This window comes from Hemiscyllium ocellatum, chromosome 3 (assembly GCF_020745735.1).
Source record: "Hemiscyllium ocellatum isolate sHemOce1 chromosome 3, sHemOce1.pat.X.cur, whole genome shotgun sequence".
NCBI lineage: Eukaryota > Metazoa > Chordata > Chondrichthyes > Orectolobiformes > Hemiscylliidae > Hemiscyllium > Hemiscyllium ocellatum.
Genome location: NC_083403.1, coordinates 107,176,925 through 107,197,205, shown reverse-complemented (window position 1 = coordinate 107,197,205; position 20,281 = coordinate 107,176,925). Strand labels below are relative to the sequence as shown.

Sequence of the window (20,281 nt, the reverse complement as noted above, 5' to 3'; positions counted from 1 at the left end):
TCTCTTTCTCTGTCACTCGGCTCTATCTCGCTGTCAATTGCTCTCTCTCTTTCTCTCTTGCTCTTTCAATCACAATCTCTGTCTCTTCTCTGCCAATCTCTCTCTCTGTCAATTTCTCTCTCTCTATCTGTCAATTCCTCTGTCAATCTCACTCTGTCTCTCTTTGTCAATCATTCTCTCTGTGTCAATCCCTATCTCTGTCTCTCTGTCAATCACTTGCTCTCTCTTTGTCAATCACTCTGACAATCTCTCTCTCTCTCTCTCTCTCTCTCTCTCTCTCAATCTCTCAGCCTCCATCACTCTTTCTCTCTGTCTCTCTCTCTCTCTCATTCTCTCACTGTCAATCACTCTCTGTCAATCACTCGCTGTCAATCACTCTCAATCACACACACACTGTCAATCACTCTCTCTGTTTGTCAATCACTTGCTCTCTCTTTGTCAATCACTCTATCTATCACTCACTCTCTCCCTGTGTCAATCAGTCTGTCAATGACTTGCTCTCTTTGTCAATGTCTCTTTCTCTCTGTCACTCGCTCTGTCTCGCTGTTGATCGGTCTCTCTCTCTCTCGCTCTTTCAATCACAATCTCTGTCTCTTCCCTGTCAATCTCTCTCTCTCTCTCTCTCTCCATCAGTCAATCCCTCTGTCAATGCCGCCCTCCCTCTATCAACCCCTCCCTCTATCAACCCCACTCTATCTTTCTTTGTCAACCCCACTCTGTCTGTCTTTGGTTATCACTCTTTTTCTCTGTCAATCCCACACACACACACGGTCAATCGCGCTCTCTCTCTGTCAATCTCTTGCTCTCTCATTGTTAATCACTGTCAGTCACTCTCTGTCAATTACTGTTTCTCTTTCTCTCACAATCACACTCTCTCTTTCTCTCTGTCAGTCTCTCTCACTCTCTTTCTGTCAATCATACTCTCTCTGTCAATCATACTCTCTCTGTCAATCACCCTCTCTCTGTCAATCATTCTCTCACTGGCTCCCTCTCTCTCTCTTTGTCAATCACTGTCAATCTCTCTCTGTGTCAATCAATCTCACTCTCTCACTCTCTCTCTCTCTCTGTCAATCACTCTCACGGTCACCTTCTCTCTGTCAATCTCTCTCTCTCTGTGTCAATCAATCTCACACTCTATTAATCTTTCTCTGTCTATCAGTCTCTCTATCTCTCTCTCTGTCAATCACACTCTCTCTCTGTCAATCATTCTCTCACTGGCTCCCTCTCTCTCTTTGTCAATCACTGTCAATCTCTCTCTGTGTCAATCAATCTCACTCTCTCACTCTCTCTCTCTCTCTCTCTCTCTGTCAATCACTCTCTCACGGTCACTTTCTCTCTGTCAATCTCTCTCTCTCTGTGTCAATCAATCTCACACTCTCTATTAATCTTTCTCTGTCTATCACTCTCTCTATCTCTCTCTCTGTCAATCACTCTCACGGTCACTTTCTCTCTGTCAATCTCTCTCTCTCTGTGTCAATCAATCTCACACTCTCTATTAATCTTTCTCTGTCTATCACTCTCTCTATCTCTCTCTCTGTCAATCACACTCTCTCTCTGTCAATCACTCTCTTACTGTCAATCCCACACACAAACGGTCAATCGCTCTCTCTGTCTCTTTGTCAATCACTGTCAATTTCTCTCTCTCTCTCTGTCAATCGACCTCACACTCTGTCAATCTCTCTCTCTCTGTCTATCACTCTCTCTCTACCAATCCCACACACACACACACACACGGTCAATCGCTCTCTCTCTCTCTGTTTGTCAATCACTTGCTCTCTCTTTGTTAATCACTCTGTCAATCACTCTCTGTCAATTACTGGTTCTCTTTCTCTCAAATCACTCTCTCCCTTTCTCTCTGTCAGTCTCTCTCTCTCTCTCTCTCTCAATCACACTCTCTCTGTCAATCATTCTGTCACTGGCTCCCTCTCTCTCTCTCTTTGTCAATCACTGTCAATCAATCTCACACTCTCTGTTAATCTTTCTCTGCCTATCACTCTCTCTGTCAATCACACTCTCTCTCTCTCTCTCAATCACTCTCTCACTCTCTCTCTCTGTGCCAATCAGTCTCTCTCTCTGTCAATCTCTCACACTGTCAATCACTTGCTCTCTCTTTTTCAATCACGCTATCACTCTCTCTCTCTCTCTCTCTCTCTCTCTCTCTGTCAGTCACTCTGTCAATGACTCTCTCTGTCAATCACTATCTCTCTTTCTCTTTGTCAATCACTCCTCTTTGTCAATCACTCCCTCTTTGTCAATCACTCTGTGTCAATCCCTCTCTCTGTCAATCACTCTCTCTCTGTTTGTCAATCACTTGCTCTCTCTTTGTCAACCACTTTGTCAATCATTCTCTCTCTCTTTGTCAATCACGCACTCTCTTTTTCAATCACACTCACTGTCAATCACTGTCTGTCACTCTGTCAATCACACTCTCTCTGTCAATCACTGTCTGTCACTCTCTCTGTCAATCACACTCTCTCTGTCTGTCTGTCTCTCTCTTTGTCAATCATTGTCAATTTCTCTCTCTCTGTGTCTAACACTCTCTCTCTGTCAATCCCACACACACTGTCAATCGCTCTCTCTCAGTTTGTCAATCTCTTTCTCTCTCAATCACTCTCTCTCTTTCTCTCTGTCAGTCTCTCTCACTCTCTCTCTCTCTCTGTCAATCACACTCTCTCTGTCAATCATTCTCTCACTGGCTCCCTCTCTCTCTCTCTCTCTCTCTCTCTTTGTCAATCACTGTCAATCTCTCTCTGTCAATCAATCTCACACTCTCTGTCAATCCCTCTCTCTCTCTCAATCACACTCTCCCTCTCTGTCAATCACTCTCTCACAGTCTCTCTCTCTCTTTGTCAATCTCTGTCAATCAATCTCACACTCTGTCAATCTCTCTCTGTCTATCACTCTCTCTATCTCTGTCTCTGTCAATCACATTATCATTCTCTCTCTCTCTCTTTCTTTGTCAATCACTGTCAATCTCTCTCTCTCTGTGCCAATCAATCTCTCACTCTGTCAATCTCTCACTCTGTCAATCACTTGCTCTCTCTTTGTCTATCACTCTCTCTCTGTTTGTCAATCACTTGCTCTCTCGTTGTCAACCGCTTTGTCAATCAGTCTCCCTCCCTGTCAATCACTCACTCTCTTTTTCAATCACACTCTCTCTGTCAGTCTCTCTCTCTCTCTCTCTTTGTCAATCACTGTCAATTTCTCTCTCTCTGTGTCAATCGACCTCACACTCTGTCAATTTCTCTCTGTCTATCACTCTCTCTGTCAATCCCACACACACACTGTCAATCTCTCTCTCTCTGTTTGTCAATCACTTGCTCTCTCTTTGTTAATCACTCTGTCAGTCACTCTCTGTCAATCACTGTTTCTCTTTCTCTCTCAATCACACTCTCTCTCTCTTTCAATCATTCTCTCACTGGCTCTCTCTTTGTCAATCAATCTCACACTCTCTGTCAATCTCTCTCTCTGTCTCTATCTCTCAATCACACTGTCTCTCTGTCAATCACTCTTTCACGGTCTCTCTCTTTGTCAATCACTGTCAATCTCTCTCTCTCTCTGGGTCATTCAATCTCACACTCTCTGTTAATCTCTCTCTGTCAATCACTCTCTCACTGTCTGTCTCTCTTTGTCAATCGCTGTCAATCTCTCTCTCTCTTTGTCAATCAATCTCACACTCTGTCAATCTCTCTCTGTCTATCTCTCTCTCTCTCTCTCTCTCTCTGTCTGTCTATCACTCTCTCTATCTCTCTATGTCAATCACACTCTCTCTCTTTCTCTATCAACCACTCTCACTGTCGATGACTTGCTCGCTTTGTCAATAACTCTGTCAATCACACTCTCTGTCAATCACTCTCACTCTCTGTCAATCACACTGTCTCTCTGTTAATCACTCTCTGTCTCTTTCTCTGTCAATCCTTTCTTTCTCTGTCAATCACTGTCAATGACTTGCTCACTTTGTCAGTCACTCTCACTCTCTGTCACTCTCACTCTCTGTCACTCTCTGTCACTCTCACTCTCTGTCACTCTCTGTCAATCACTCTCACTCTCTGTCAATCACTCTCTCTCTCTCTCTCTCTGTCAATCACACTCTGTCTCTTTCTCTGTCAATCGTCTCTTTCTCTGTCAATCACTGTCAATGACTTCCTCGCTTTGTCAATCATGCTGTCACTCTCTCTGTCAGTCACTCTCTCTGTCAATCACTTTCACTCTCTATCAATCACTCCCTCTCTCTGTCAATCACACTTTCTCTCAATCACTGTCAATGACTTGCTCTCTTTGTCAATCGCTCTCTGTCAATCACTCTCTTTGTCTGTCTCTTTCTCTCTCTCTCTCTCTGTCAATCACTTATTCTCTCTTTATCAATCACTCTCTGTCAATCAATCTCTCTCCTTCTCTGTATCACTCTCCTTTGTCAATCTCTGTCAATGATTTGCTCTCTTTGTCAATCTCTCTCTCTCTCTCACTGTCATTCACTCTGTTTCTGTTTGTCAATCACTCAATGGCTTGCTCTCTCTCTGTCAGTTACACTCTCTGTCAATCACACTCTCTTTTTATCAGTCATTCTCTCTCTCTCTCTCTTCCCCCCCCTTTCGCTCTCTTCCCTGTCCCCTCCCTCCATTTCTCTCTCTCTTTCTCTCTCCCTCTCTCTCCGTGTTTGTCTGTCTCTCTGTCTCTCTTTCTCTCTCCCGCTGTTGCGGAGGTGGTGGGCTGCAAGATGAGGACCAGGGGGGTTTTGTCCTTCTTGCGATTGGAGGGGTGGGGTTCAAGCGTGGTGGTGTTTGAAGTGGAGAAGATGCATCTCAACCATGTGTGAAGGTAAGTTGCGATCATGGAAAAGGAGACCATCTGGGACTTTGAGGTAGAATTGGTCATCCTGGGAACAGATGTGTCAGAGACCGAGGAATTGGGAATAAGGGGTGTGGGAGGTGGTGGGCTTGTAGTAGATGTCTGTGGTTAGTCAGTCACCAGAGAAAGTGATGGGAAGGGGAGGGAGGTATTTGAGATGGTGTAGGTGAATTTGAGGTCGGCAGTTACACAGTTACATCTGCTATTACACCGGCACCACCTTCTACCTGTTCCTCTGCTACATCGACGAATATATTGGCAGCTTCTCATGGTCCCATGAAGAGGTTGAACAGTTCGTCAACTTTACCAACGCTTTCCATCCTGACCTCAAATTCACCTGGACCATCTCTGGCACCTCCCTCCCTTTCCTGACCTCTCCACCATCGTCGTCGGCGACCAACTAACCACAGACATCTACAAGCCCATCCACTTCCACGGCTCCCTGGACTACACCTCCTCCCACCTTATCTCCTGTAAAAAAACACCATCCCTTATTTCCCAATGCCTCTGCCTCCACTGTATTTGTTCCCAGAATGACCAATTCCACCCAGATGGCCTCCATAATCCATGATCGCACCTTCCCATCCCACGAGGTCGACTATATCTCCAGCGCATCTCCTCCACTTCACGCACCACCACCCCGAAACCCATCCCTCCCAAAGCATTGCAGCCTCCCTACTCCCTCTCCCCGGTCCACACCATCCACCCACCAACCTCCACATGCATCACATCATCTGCCAGTTCCGCCAACTCCAAACAGACCCCACCACCAAACATATATATTTCCTCCCCACCACTATCTACGATCCAGAAAGACCATTCTCCCTTGTCAGGTCCACCAGCCCACACCCCACTCCAGGCACCTTACCCTGCTACTGCAGCAAGTGCAAAACCTTCACCCACACCACTCTCCTCACCTCCATCCAAGGCCTCAAGGGATCCTTCCACGTCCGTCAGAAATTTACCTGCACCTATACCAATGTCGTCTACTGCATCCTTTGCACCCGGTGTGGTCTCCTCTTCATCGGGGAGACAGGATGCCTTCTTGAGAATCATTTCAGAGAACATCTCTGGGACAGCCGTACCCACCAACCCCACCCTCTGGCTGAGCACTTCAACTCCCCTCCCACTCTGTCGGGGGCATGCAGATGCTGGGCCTTCTCCACTGCCAAACCGTTACCACACGATGCCAAGAGGAAGAATGCCTCATATTCCGCCTTGGGACCCTGCAACCACACGAGACAAATGTGGATTTCAACAACTTCCTCATTTCCCCTCCCCTCAAATAATCCCAGTCCCAAGCCTCCAACTCTGCACCACTCTCTGGCCCCATCCATCATTCCCCCCTCTGACCTATCACTTTCTCCCTCACCTTCATCCACCTATCGCTTTCTCAGTTACCTTCCCTCCAACCCCACCCCCTCCCATTTATCTCTCATCCCCAGCCTACAAGCCTCATTCCTGATGAAGGACTTAGGCCCGAAATGTCGATTCTCCTGCTCCTCGGATGCTGCCTGACCTGCTGTACTTTTCCAGCCCCACGCTCTCGACTCTGATCTCCAGTATCTGCAGTCCTCACTTTCACCTATTATCTGTACCACAGTCTAGCCAGCTGAGCTAATATGACTCTAAATAGCTGACTATCCCTTTCGTTTTGGCTATTGCAGTTTTAGATGCAGAAAGACAATATATACAGTATGTTCTGAATGACCAAGTCATCTGAAACTGTAGATTTTGATTTGGAGATGTTTCTTCTTGCATTTGGCAGGCACAGCCATTGATTCTTCAGCAATCCATTCCTGAAGAAGGGCTTATGCTCGAAACGTCGAATTTCCTGTTCCTTGGATGCTGCCTGACCTGCTGCGCTTTTCCAGCAACACATTTTCAGCAGCAATTGATTATGATTGTTATTGCAGGGGGTATGGAATACAAATGAAGGGAGGTTTTGCCATGTTTGTAGAGGCATTAATACTTGAAGTGCTCTGTGCAGTTTTGGTTTCCTTATTTAGAATGTTGGATATCTTGATTGATTCCTGGTACAAAGGGCAAGTTTCTTATGAAGAAATATTGGGCCAGTCGCCATTGGAATTTCTTGAAAAAGGAGATCGTTTTATTGAAACATAAGATCCTGAGAGAAGTGTTATTGTGTGAACGCTGAAAGAGATTGTGGCTGAGATGTGATAAAGGCTTATTATTGATTTTTTTTTGAAAGGGTCACTCAGATTTGGTGAAGGGTCAGTGAATAGCAGTTATCTCAGTTCGTCAGTGTGTGTGTCAAGGAAAGTGACTTGATGTTGCTGTCGGTTGTTTGCGAGCTCCATGCAGTTGATTCAAATGATAGGTCTTGTGCAATAGGGTTCTACTCAAAAAGAGTTAAAAGTATGCAACTAATTAAATCAAGTACAGTATTATCAAGCTTGGGATGGTGCAGCCTAGCAAAGAAATTGGGTAGCTGACAGGTGAACAATTTTTCATAACAAGTGCCCAAGGAACTGACTGCAACTGTGCCTGTGTTTACAGAACTTTTGTAGCACGTGGTAGGATGCTTATCTCGGGGCTAAGATGCCAAGTTCGGGCTTCACCTGCTCCAGCGCTGTGTCACACCATCTTTCAGAGTGTTTGATTTGAAAATAACTACCTGTGTTAACACACTGGAGTATAGCACGGCCAAAAAAATGGGATGCAGTATGAGAAGCAGTTAACTCAACTGGAAAAGAAGACCAAGTAGCTTGAGTCTGTGAGCTCATGGAAATTCAGTGGGAGCAGCACTCTGGTGAAGTTAGCTGTTTGGTAAGAACCGAGAATTTACGAGAAAATGTGGTCTTCAGGTATACAACTACCAGGACGTAGATCGTGGTTGAGCCGTTTTTAGTTGGAGGTGTTTCTGAGGAATTTCAGAGGCTAATTTGTCCAAAGTGAAGATTTGATAACTCCTGTGACGGGAGCAAAATTATGTTGTGATTTAGTGATTTGTAGTGCCTCTAATGTCCGAGGCAATAATTGCAGAGAAATCCATGGGATTTGTCTTGACCTTGTCTTCAACTTGATATGTTCTGTAGGGTCTTTCATCACAGTTGGTCCATTAATCCACATTTTTCCTGATGTTAAATCTGGATGTAGAGTACAAGTATATGCAAATGTATTATTTACTTTCCTAAATTTATATAATTTATTTTATTTGTTTAAAACCATGGAATCTTGTAGCCTTATTTTGATGATAAATTCTGGAATTTCAAATTTTTAAAAGCAAAAAAAGACTTTTAACAATATTGCGACATAAATTTGGTGGCATTGTCGGGGATTGTGATAGACGGTAGAACTAGAGAACACCATTTAAAACTGTGGAGGAAATTACTGCAGATGCTGCAATCTGTACTGAACATTAAAAAAAATCATCCGATGAAATCATCTAGACTCAGAACATTGGCTTGCTCTTTCTCCACAGATGTTGGCCTGACCCCCTGAGATTTCCAGCACTTTTCGTTTAAAATGTATCCCATTTAAGATGGAGATGTGAGGAAATGTTTTTTTCTCAGAGGGTTATTAGTCTGTGGAACACTCTTTCCCAATAGAGAAATTGAGGCAGGATCGTTGGTACTTTTTAGCCTCAATTGATGAGGGACTCAGAGGGTATGGGAGAATACAGGGAATTGGTGTTGAGGCCACAATCAGAACAAACCAATCTTATCAAACGGCAGGGCCAGTCTCAAGGGGCTAAGTGGCCTACTGTTACTCATTTATATGTTTGAAGCTGCTGTCCAGTCATATACAAAGTGCCGCATCTTCAACAGCTCTCTTTCATCGAATGCTTCGATATGGCGAGAACAAGTTCCTGTCATCTCAGTTGAGTTGGATTTCTTGACCAGGGTACATGTACTTTGTCTTTGTTAATGATTAAGTCAACAGCAAGTATTAATTATTCATTTATTTATTATATCTGCAGCCTGTCTCTACTGCAACTGACAAATCAATAAGTAGTTTTTAAGTTTTTAGTGATAGCTCATTCCTTAATATTTAATGGTCAGAAAAGATCTTCATGAGTTTGAACATTCAGTTTGCTGCACATAAATCTATAAACTGATATGATTTAATCCTAAGGGCAAGGTTACTTAGTGTTTGAAAGATCAATGGCTGAGACAGCCAATTGAAGCGTGTGAAGTGAGTGAGCATTGCTGAGAGAACTTGAGTATTTCATTTGAAGCCTAAACTTTGTGAAAATTTAATGTAGCTTTAACTCATTTTGGTACTCGGATAATTTTCATGAATACAGTTACTATATATAAATTAATAAATATTCATTACACTTTCAGATAACTGATTATGAAAGCCTTGCTGTTAAACAGTAATATTGTACATCCTTAAAGCACATTTCTCATTTTCTTTTTTTTAATTTTGTTGAATTCTGCTCTGAGCCACATTTTATTTTTTGACAATTGTTATATATTGTACTTCATTGAAAAGTGTTGTCAGAATACTGGTTCATTTTACAAGGTTACGATGCCCTTGAGTTTTTTTTCAGAGACGTTCTAATGACGTTTGACTGGTTTATTGGCCCCTTGTTTACCCTAACAGATAATACCTCCAGCCTAAGACTGTCATGTCTTAAATGTTAAAAATCACACAACACCAGATTATAGGCCAACTGGTCTATTTGGAAGCGCCAACTCTGTTGGTCTATAACCTGGTATTGTGTGATTTTTAACTTTGTAAACCCCAGTCCAACATTGGCACTTAAAAGAAATTGGTATAATCAAAGGGGAGTGGCCAGGCTAGCTACACAGGCTAGCTCGTTTAGGTTAGAGTTTTATTTCAGTTCAGAACTTATTGAGTTCACTGGCAGCTGTGTGTGGAAAAGGGCTGTGGGATCTTCTCTCTCTCTCCTTCTGCCCCTCTGACTTCACAAAGTATAAGATGTCTGTATCATTTTTACTGTTGGAAAATGGGATGTGTATATTGGGTCTGGTGCCAGTATTTTCGGAACAGCATCATTAAATTGGGTTTGGATAGGATAAGTTGTCCGGTATTCTATTTCCTGTTCTTTGTGTTCCATTCCGCAATTTTGTACATAAATTCTGTTTGTTTAAAACTTGGCAGTCGAACCAGCTAACTTACCCCGGGAATATCCACTATACACTTAGCTAAAGCAAATAGCAAAGTTACAGTCGGGGTTACCTACTTAATGCCTTTAGGGGTCTGGCCTAGTCCATAAGTGTGGTGCTGGAAAAGCACAGCAGGTCAGGCAGCATCCGAGAACCAGGAGGGTCGATGTTTTGGGCATAAGCTGTTCATCTGAAATGTTTGGGGGGGTTGGGGGAGGAGGGGGCTGAGAGATAAATAGGAGAGTGGAAGTAAGGGGGAAGGTAGCTGGGAATACGATAGGTGGAGCAGATAGGTGGGGAGGAAGATGAACAGGTCAAAATGGTAGTTCCAAGTTGGAGGGTTGGATCTGGGATGAGGTAAAGGGAGGGGAGATTTGGAAACTCATGAAATCGATTTTGATGCCGTGTGATTGAAGGTCCCAAGGCGAAAGATGAGGCATTCTTCTTTGAGGGTGACTTGGATGTGACAGTGGAGGAAGCCCCGGAAATGCATGTCATTGGTGAAATGGTCAGCCACAGGGTGGTGGGGTTGTCTGGAGTGTGCGTCCCAGAGATGTTCCCTTAAACGTTCTACAAGTTGGCTTCGTGTCTCCTTTGTAGACCACATTGAGAGCAACGTACGCAGTAGATGAGGTATTTGAATGTGCAGGAAAATCTCTGTTGGATGTGAAAAAATCATTTGGGGCCTTAGATGGAGGTGAGGGGGTTGGTGTCCTAGCCAGCCTCTTTAATTGCAGCTCCCCTTACATCCACCCCTAGCCTTGAAGAAGGGTTACACCTGAAATGCCAACTTTTCCACCTCCTGATGCTGCCTGGCTGGATGTGTTTGCCTGCCTAGGTTAGTTTGAGGGCTGACTATTTCACTCTTGGACTGTGGCTGTGGCTTTGACTGTGAAGCACCTCAGAATATTTTATTCAATTGAAGGTGGGGTACAGATACAAGTTTTTAAATGAGAAATCTTTTGTGTGTGAAAGGTCTCACCGACATCTGTCAAAATTTTGAATCTGGGAGCAGACTTCCAAGCAAATTTGTGATTTACAGAACTTTGTCCTATCTGCAGTTTGACCTCGTTTGTACATACTATAGCATTAGATTCTATTTTATAGCGATGGAATTTTAGCATGTAATGGTATGTAATGATGGATATGTTCACTTTCATGGCAACTCCACAAATAAGACCTGTCTACATATATGACCAAATATTATTGTACAGGTATCAGCCCATATCCACAATTGCTTATGCTTCTGCTTTAGTCTATATCTTTTGCTGATTACATTGTACTCAAAATATAAAATAACTTCTCAAGCACAATTACAAATGAGTTCAGATGTATACAAGCTTCAGTTATTACCCTCGCTACAAAATCTCTGAGCTGGAAATAGACTCAAGTCTGAATAGAATGATGATATGGCTGTAATAGATCTTCCAACTGCAGCTAATACTCCAAAGTAGTTTGTTGCAATGTTGTCAATCTAATTAAATAAATGTAATATAATTCTACTTGATCAGAATAAAGTTAGGTATCCTATATATTCTTGCAGATGGAATCAATAATTGATGGTAGATACACATTATTGAGCAATTGAAATCAATTCTACTCTTGGGAGAGAATTCTGCAAGCATAATTCTCCTTCAAGAGATGATAGAGAGGATTTCAGTGGGCAACGTGTTTTTGAACAGATTTGCTGCACTGTACAATGAATATTTTCTAGGTTCACCATAACTGTTGTGTTTGCATGAAAATTTCAGATTCAGGCACATCGTCTAAGCAACTAAAGGTTGGATACTGAGGGAATTTGCATTGAAGTGTCAGCCATTGCTCAGAGTGTAGAATGTTTTTTCCTCTGAAATAGATGATTGAGAGTTCAAGTCCCATTCCAGAGACGTAACTTCACAATTCTAGGTCATTGCTTCCATTACAAAATGTGGGAGTGCTGCACAAATTGAGATGCTTTTGTTTGCATGTAATTTTAATCTGAGTCACCATATGTCTCTCAGATGATCACAAAAGTTGCCGTAGCACAATTGAAAAAAAGCTGGCGGTTATCTTTGATGTCCTGGTTAATATTTATCCCTCAACTTTACTAAACAAATGATCATTATCATATTGTTATGAGACTTTGTTGTAAAAACAAATTAGTTGCTGTGTTTCTTACATCAGAATAGTGACCATGCTTCAAAAATGGCTATATGAACATCCAGAAAGAGAGAAAAATGCAAGCTTTTCTTTGCATTTTTACACGACCAGCAAATTTAAATCATGAGTAGTGAATGCATTTGAATAGATTAGTGGAAAGTTGAATACTGTTTCGTTGCCTCCTAATATAGCAAGATTTTTAAAAATGAATTTAGAGGTGAAATGTTAAATTTGATACCAGAAGATATTTTGTGATTAAATTTAACCATCCTGTTATCATGTATTTTGTAGTTACTTGTTTAAAATATTAATTTGTTTCAGCTAAGCTTCCAGCATAAAGTTGGAGTCCTATACTGTAAAGCAGGCCAAAGCACAGAAGAGGAGATGTATAACAATGAGACGGGAGGTCCAGTGTTCGAAGAGTTCCTTGATCTCCTTGGCCACAGGGTGAGATTGAAGGGCTTCAGCAAGTACAGAGCACAGCTGGATAACAAAAGTAAGTAACCACTTCTCTTATTTTCAGGTTATGACCCTCCCCATACAAAAGACAAAACACAGTTATCCAAATACAGAACATAGTTAAAATAACCTGAAAACACCAAGCAAAATAAAATTTCAATCTATTCTCCACCATGTTCTCTTGACAGCAATTCAAATCCAAAGAAATTCTGTCTCTCTGATCCATCCTATATCTTTGCTGTGAACTATGAATCTCAGAACACGGAGTTGAGACATGTTCAGTTTTTAATAACCTACAGGTTTCTAACTGAACATTCGTGGTATGGACGCGGCTTCCTGGTGCCTGCCACTTCAACAGACCACTGTATTCCCTGGCCAAAATCTCTATCCCAGGCTTGCTGCAGTACTTCAGCAAAGCTCAGTGCAAGCATCTCTCTTTTTGTTCTCTGCTTGTGAACTGTGTAGCCTTCAGGACATTTTCTCCCATGTTCTTACCGCCACCCCCACACACCAGGCATTTTGATCACATGGGCTGCTTTCTCCACACCAATCCATTTTCACCCACTAATGGTTTCCATTATCATTATTTTGGTGGAGTTGTGGATAGTGAGGAGGGCTGTTGTCGGCTGCAAAGGGACTTAGATATGGTGCAGAACTGGGCTGAGGAGTGACAGATGGAGTTCAACCCTGTCAAGTGTGAGGTTGTCCATTTTGGAAGGATGCAGAATACAGGGTTAACGGTAGGGTTCTTAGTAAGGTAGAAGAGCAGAGGGATCTTGGGGTCTATGTTCATAGATCTTTGAAAGTTGCCATTCAGGTGGCTAGTGCTTGTTAGAAGGCCTATGGTGTATTAGCGTTCATGAGCAGAGGGATTGAATTCAAGAGTCGTGAGGTGATGTTGCAGGTGTATAGGACCTTGGTAAGACCACAGTTGGAGTACTGTGAGCAGTTCTGGTCGCCTCATTTTAGGAAAGATGTGGAAGCTTTGAGAGAGGGTGCAGAGGAGATTTACCAGGATGTTGCCTGGAATGGAGAATAGGTCGTACAAGGATAGGTTGAGAGTGCTAGGCCTTTTCTCATTGGAACGGCAAAGGATGAGGGGTGACTTGATAGAGGTTTATAAGATGATCAGGGGAATAGATAGAGTAGACAGAGACTTTTTCCCCGGGTACAACAGAATGTTACAAAGGGACATAAATTTAAGGTGAAGGGTGGAAGGTATGGGGGGATGTCAGGGGTAGGTTCTTTACCCTGTGCGTGGTGGAGGCATGAAATGCACTTCCCGGGGGAAGTGCAGAGTGTGAATCATTGGTGACCTTTAAGCGGCAAATGGATAGGTACTTAAGCTAGGACAAATGTTCGGTACAACATCGTGGGCCGAAGGACCTGTTCTGTGCTGTGCTGTTCCATGTTCTATTATCAGCTTTTCTTTCTCCAGGTTCACCATGATCAATTCCTGTTAAAGAGAGTGGTGCTGGAAAAGCATAGCTGGTCAGGCAGCATCCGAGGAGCAGGAGAATCGACATTTCAAGCATAAACTTTTCATCAGGAATGAGGGGGTGGCCCAAGGGGGCTGAGAAATAAATGGGAGAGGTTAGGGCTGGGGGGAAGGTAGCTGAGGGTGCGATAGATAGGTGAAGTTGGGGGTGAAGGTGATAGATCGGAGAGGAGGGTGGAGCAGATAGGTGGGAAAGAAGACAGATAGGTCATGATGGTGGTGATGAGTTGGAAGGTTGGATCTGGGATAAAGTAGGGGGAAGGGGAAATGAAGAAACTGGTGAAAATGACATTAATCCCGTGTGGTTGGAGGGTCCCAAGGAGGAAGATTAGGTGTTCTTCCTCCAGGCATCGAGTGGTGAAGTTTTGGCAATGAAGGAGGCCCAGGATCTGCATGTTCTTGGGGGGAGTGTGAGGGGGAGTTAGCATTTGGCCACAGGGCAGTGGGGTTGTTTTGTGTTTGTGTCCTGGAGATGTTCTCTGAAGTATTCCACAAGTAGGCATCCTGTCTCTCCAGTGTAGAGGAGACCACATCAGAAGCAATGGATACAGAAATGACTGTGTGGAAGTACAGGTAAATCTCTGATAGATGTGGAAAGCTCCTTTGGGGCCTTGGACAGAGGTGAGGGTGGAGGTGTGCGCACAGGTTTTGCAGTTCTTGAGGTGGTAGGAAAAGGTGCCGGGAGGGGAGAGTGAGGGTGGTGGGCGGTGTGGACCTAACAATGGAGTTGCAGAGGGAATGATCTTTATGGAATGCAGTTAGGGATGGAGAGGGAAATATATCCCTGATGGTGAGGTCTGTTTGTAGGTTGAAATGGTGGAGGATAGTGCAATGTATCTGGAATCTGGAGGTTTCTAGGGGGCTTCTGTCCATGTTGTGGTTGGAGGAGTGGGCCTCAAGGGCAGAGGTGCGGGAAGTGGATGCGATACCCTGGAGGGCATCATCAACCACGTGGGAGGGGAAATTGCAGTCTCTGAAGAAGGAGGCCATCTGGTATGTTCTGTGGTGGAATTGGTACTCCTGGGAGCATATGCAACGGAGGAATTGGGAATAAGGGATCACATGAGGCAGGGTGGGAGTAGTTGTAATCCAGGTGTCGGTAGGCTTGTTGTAGATGTCCCTGTTGAGTCGGTCATTGTTAATGGAGCTGGAGAGGTTCAGGAAGGGAAGGGAGTGTCCAAGATGGTCCAAGTGAACTTAAGGCCGTGGTGGAATATGTTAGTGAAGTTGGTAAATTGTTCAACCTCCTCATGGGAGTGCAAGTTGGCGCAGATACAGTCATTGATGTAGTGGAGGAAAATGTGGGGAATGGTGCCAGTGTAGCTGCGGAAGATGGGCTGTTCCATGTACCCGATGAAGAGACAGGCATAGCTGGGGCCCATGCAGGCGCCCATAGCTACCCGTTTGGTCAGGAGGAAGTGGGAGGATTTAAAGGTGAAATTATTGAGGGTGAGGACCAGTTCAGCTAAACAAATGAGAGCATCAGTGGAAGGGTACTGGTTGGGATGCCAAGAGAAGAAGAATTGGAGGGTTTGGAAGCCTTCGTCATGGTTGGTAGATGTGTACAGGGACTGAATGCCCATGGAGAAGAAGAGGATGCCGGGGAAACAAAAGTCTTTGAGGAGGTGGAGAGTGTGGGTGGTATCCTGAATGTAGGTGGGAGTTCCTGGACCGGGAGGAATAGAACAGTATCAAAGTACATAGAGATGAGTTCGGTGAAGCAGGAGCAGACTGAGACAATGGGTCGACTGGGGCAGTCTGGTTTGTGAATTTTGTGTCGGAGGTTCCTGTACTGTGAGGTTGGAGGTTGTGGGTGGGAGATCCCCTGAGGTGATGAGTTTGTGTATGGTCTGGGAAATGATCCATTCCCACCCAATTGCTATTCTGTATCTCGCTTTCGCTCGCTGTCTCTGTATTCCTTTAGCCCCACCTCTCCACCTTTAGCACATACGCTACCTTTTCCTGTCTACAATCTGTTCTGAAGAAGAGTTGTTTGACCTGAAACATTGACTCTGCTTTCTCTGCACAGATGCTCCCACACCTGCTGAGTTTCTCCAGCTATTTCTATGATTGGAATGGGAGCTGTCCAACAGCATACTCCTGTCTTCTGTCATTCAAGTTCATAAACATTTTTGGGTAAAAGTTAAAGATAATCAATTTTCCTCCAATTTTTGTTATACTTTGTTTGGAAATGGGAACATTTCAGTTCTGCCATCATTTGACTTCTTGAACATTCTTTCCTTCCCAAAATGTGTTCTTTGGAAAAGTAGTGATTGTTTGTTCTGATGATTTCTTATCAAATGTTTGTACATCATGCTTTATTTTAATGTTTCAGCTGACTCCACAGGAACACATTCTCTATATACTACATACAAGGATTATGAAATCATGTTCCACGTGTCAACGATGCTTCCATACACACCCAACAATAGGCAACAGGTACTCAAGGCTCTGAACTCAGACATAGCGTAGTAGAGTTTTACAGAGATTGAATGTGGTGCAATATTTTCTTGTTTTCAGCATTTGGATGCAATAATTGTGGTGTGTCTTTCTCTGTATTAAATTTTGGTTGGTGTAAATGTTAGTGTTAAAAATTGTTTCCAGCTTTTACAGCATCTATATTCATAACTAAAAATGGTATAATCCTGTTCTTTTCCATGTGGCGTTATAGCTATCAACAGTTTGGTATATACATTTTGGACAAATTATATACCCTGTAGTATTAGATCTGAAATATACAAATTCCTCATTGTATCTTCTACCTAAGCCTTTGCACTGCTCTGTATTTAAAGTCTGTTGCACAACTATGTAAGCACATTTTAATTTGCACATTTTAAAACAAAAGGATTGTGGCTGTTCTAATGGCTGGTCTAATCAAATTAAAATTCAATTAAATAATACAAACTAAAAAGTTGAGATTTCTTCTTAGTCTGAATTAGCCAGTTTTAAAATGCTAAACTAGGGACGGACAGAAAAAAACCAGCCGTTCTTGATAACTAGTAAACTTGCACATTAAAATGTGCAAAAGGAGAAAGGGTGAGGAGCTTGGCTGCAGTGCTTTCTAATTAGTGATGCTCAAATTTTTTGGTTAAAGGTAATACAAAGACACACATTTTGCATTGGCTTTGATAGCAACGATACTCCTTGTCCTATCTTGACCCTCCTTTACTCTTCCTAATATTTCCCTCCCTGGTGCAATGTGAGCAATGGTGAGAAAGGTGGGAAAATACTCAAAATTAACAAATCAGAACCTCAGTGTGGAGAAAGAATTCTGACTTTCCCCCAAGCCTTAATGGGTAAGCAAATAATCTCAGCATTGAGTGGTAGCCTTGTTTCCATGATTTTGCATCTCATTAAACCCCCGACTTGCCTTATTTTAACTTCCAATTCTCTCTTTCCTTGAGAAACTGGACAGCACAAATTCTGTCACCAGAATGGATACCTTGTTGTTGCAGCTTGTTAAATTTCTGTCCTGGCCATAATCTAACTGCATCTTCGCAATGATGTTCCTGCAAGCACCATGGGCTCTTTCCACCTCAACCCTTCATCCACATAGGTCAATGTCGGCAAATATTAGCATTGCCATATCATCATGCTTGCTTTCAGAGCACTTGCACCTTTCAAAAAACTTCACTTTGAAACTCGGCATCACCTGGGACTCACTTGCTTCTGCCCAGTCACGCTCACAGAGACTGAAACATGTTAAGCAATTACAGCGAACACTTTATTAACCAGCCCCTATGAGACCAGGAGTGTGCTACTTGATCAAATAATCTGGATAATCAAGGGGTCCACATAATCAATGTATAAACCAATTAAGTAACAAATGTAATGTGGGGGTATACACATCACTGTTATACTTTATTTGCCACACAAATCATTTGAGTAACAATGCAACTTTTCCTTAATTAAAATTTGCTAGCGGAAAGCTTTCACTCACGCCCTCAAATGATTACTCGGACATCGCAGCATTTGAGGAGAAATTGACTCACAATTGAATCAACTGTTGATATTTCATGTGGCCATTCAATTGAGCGACAAATATATTTACATTGAAGCAATTTAAAGGAAAAAAAATTGGACAGAAAAATACAGTAAACTTTGCAGTATTTGTGGTATGTAATTTTTGCCACTTTATCGAGATTGCCAGTTAAAACAAAGTTTGCTGTACTAAGAATCTAACCCATGGGCCTTGGCTGTTTTCTTGATGCTCCCTTACTTTGCCTGCACTTAGAAACTCCAATCTGTGTATACTTCATATTGCTTTCTGAGCACCCATTCACTGACGTGTGGGCTGCCAAGATCTCCGGATCAAATTGCTTTCTTAGCATAAAGTGTCATTACTCAAATTCAAGCTGCTGGCCCCTGTGGGTTGCATTGTTTTTCAGTGCAGAGGGAGAAGTAGGCAATTTATGATCAGGGGAGCACTGACCATTCAAGGCTGATGGACATGTCAGTGCGTGGCTCCATGATACTTCAGTGCCACACCTGCAGCAAACATCCTGGTCAAAAAAATGACCATGCGTCAAAAGGGAGCAAGCACTGTGAATCAATTGCTCTGGATTGTAGGCCAGATTTTTCTTCCAGGAAACAAGTGAGAGTAGAGTATGAAAGCGCATTGTGATACATAAGCAGGAGAGGTGTCCTCTGTGAGAGGTTGGAAGCACAACGAGCAAGAACGTTGAATAGTTTGGGAGGATGAGCTGGGTAAAAACTACTGAGTGGAAATGATACATTTAATACTAAGAGTTATAATCCATGAGCCTTGATGGAATGTGGGTACAGTGGCAGATTTCGAGTGAGTGGTGGTTTTTTGAGTGAGAGGTAGCAGAGAGAGGATAGTGACACTTAATCTTATGAATTGCATTAGATTATTGACCCTTCCTGTACTACTGGGTGACCCACTTTACTGAGAATACAGCACTGCCCGGAGTTGCAGTTTGTCTCCAAGCTGCTTTGCTCTAGTGTTGATTTGGAGATACTGGTGTTGGACTGGGGTGTACAAAGTTAAAAATCACACAACACCAGGTTATAGTCCAACAGGTTTAATTGGAAGCACACTAGCCTTTGGAGCGACGTTCCACCATCAGGTGATTGTAGTCTGGCAGTCATTTCTGAGATGTCTTTGACTGTTCAGATCCCTTGGCATCATGGTAGTCCACAAACCCACCAACACACTAAAACACCAGCTAATGAACTTGAAAGACCCTATACAGACAAGCAAAATGAATGTCATTTACAAAATACCACGCAAGAATTGTAACAAACACTATATTGGACAAACAGGCAGAAAACTAGCCATCAGGAAATATGAACACCAACTAGCCACAAAACGACATGACCCTCTCTCACTAGTATCCTTACATACAGATAAGGAAGGACGTCACTTCGACTGGGACAACACATCTACCTTAGGACAAGCCAAACAGATACTCACACGAGCATTCCAACCAGAACTCCATCAATAAACACATCGAGTTAGACCCCATCTACCACCCCCTGAAAAAAAAATAGGAAATGACATCACCAACTCAAGAAACCCAAACATATAAATAGGAAGCAGGAATCATGTACACTGCTTTGCCTGAGGCCCACTGAAGATGTTACCTACTAGGGTGACGAAACATCTGGAAATGAACCTCCCAGTTCAGTGAGCAAACGTACAGCCAGAACCTCAACCTGAGCTACAAATCCTCTCAAAACTCGCTGAATTGGTATGCAAGTGGGAGATTGGCTTTAAAATTGGCAGCAGCGCCATGCAAACTGGAAGAATCCAGCAGTGGTAAGCGCTTGTCCCTTTACAGCTGCATGATTCTCCAGGAAAGGTTCCCAGGAGTTGATTGTGTAATTAATGAGGTGAAGAGTGGAAGGCTATGTGAGAATAGTTGCTCCAAGCCATAGTAAATCAGTTGCCATGAGTCTCACTCAACAAAATACTTAAATGGAAAAGGGAAAATTCCATCCCTCATACTTGTTCCTCTGTGTGTGTGTGTGTGTGTGTGTGTGTGTGTGTGTGTGTGTGTGTGTGTGTGTGTGTGTGTGTGTGTAGGTTAGTGTTTCAGAATAATACAATAATAATATAATCCCTTTTCAGTTCTCATTCCAGCTGAGATATATTTGGAACATTGCCCTAAAAGTGGGAAGCAATGGTAAAATGCCACTGATAATAAAAAATGGCAGCAAACAACTTAGGATCAAGCATTAGCAGATAACGAGTCAAGGACCTACTTTTAGGGTA

General features: G+C 43.0%; 1 protein-coding gene across 1 annotated transcript in view; it reads left to right on the top strand.

Moving 5' to 3' along the window:
• The window catches only part of LOC132834023 (signal-induced proliferation-associated 1-like protein 2), a 427,470-nt gene that overhangs the window by 76,952 nt on the left and 330,237 nt on the right, over nucleotides 1-20,281 (top strand). The window contains exons 4-5 of the mRNA XM_060852741.1: nucleotides 12,408-12,582; nucleotides 16,379-16,482. Of these exons, the coding sequence (XP_060708724.1) occupies nucleotides 12,408-12,582; nucleotides 16,379-16,482 (279 nt within the window). The remainder of the gene's footprint in view (nucleotides 1-12,407; nucleotides 12,583-16,378; nucleotides 16,483-20,281) is intronic.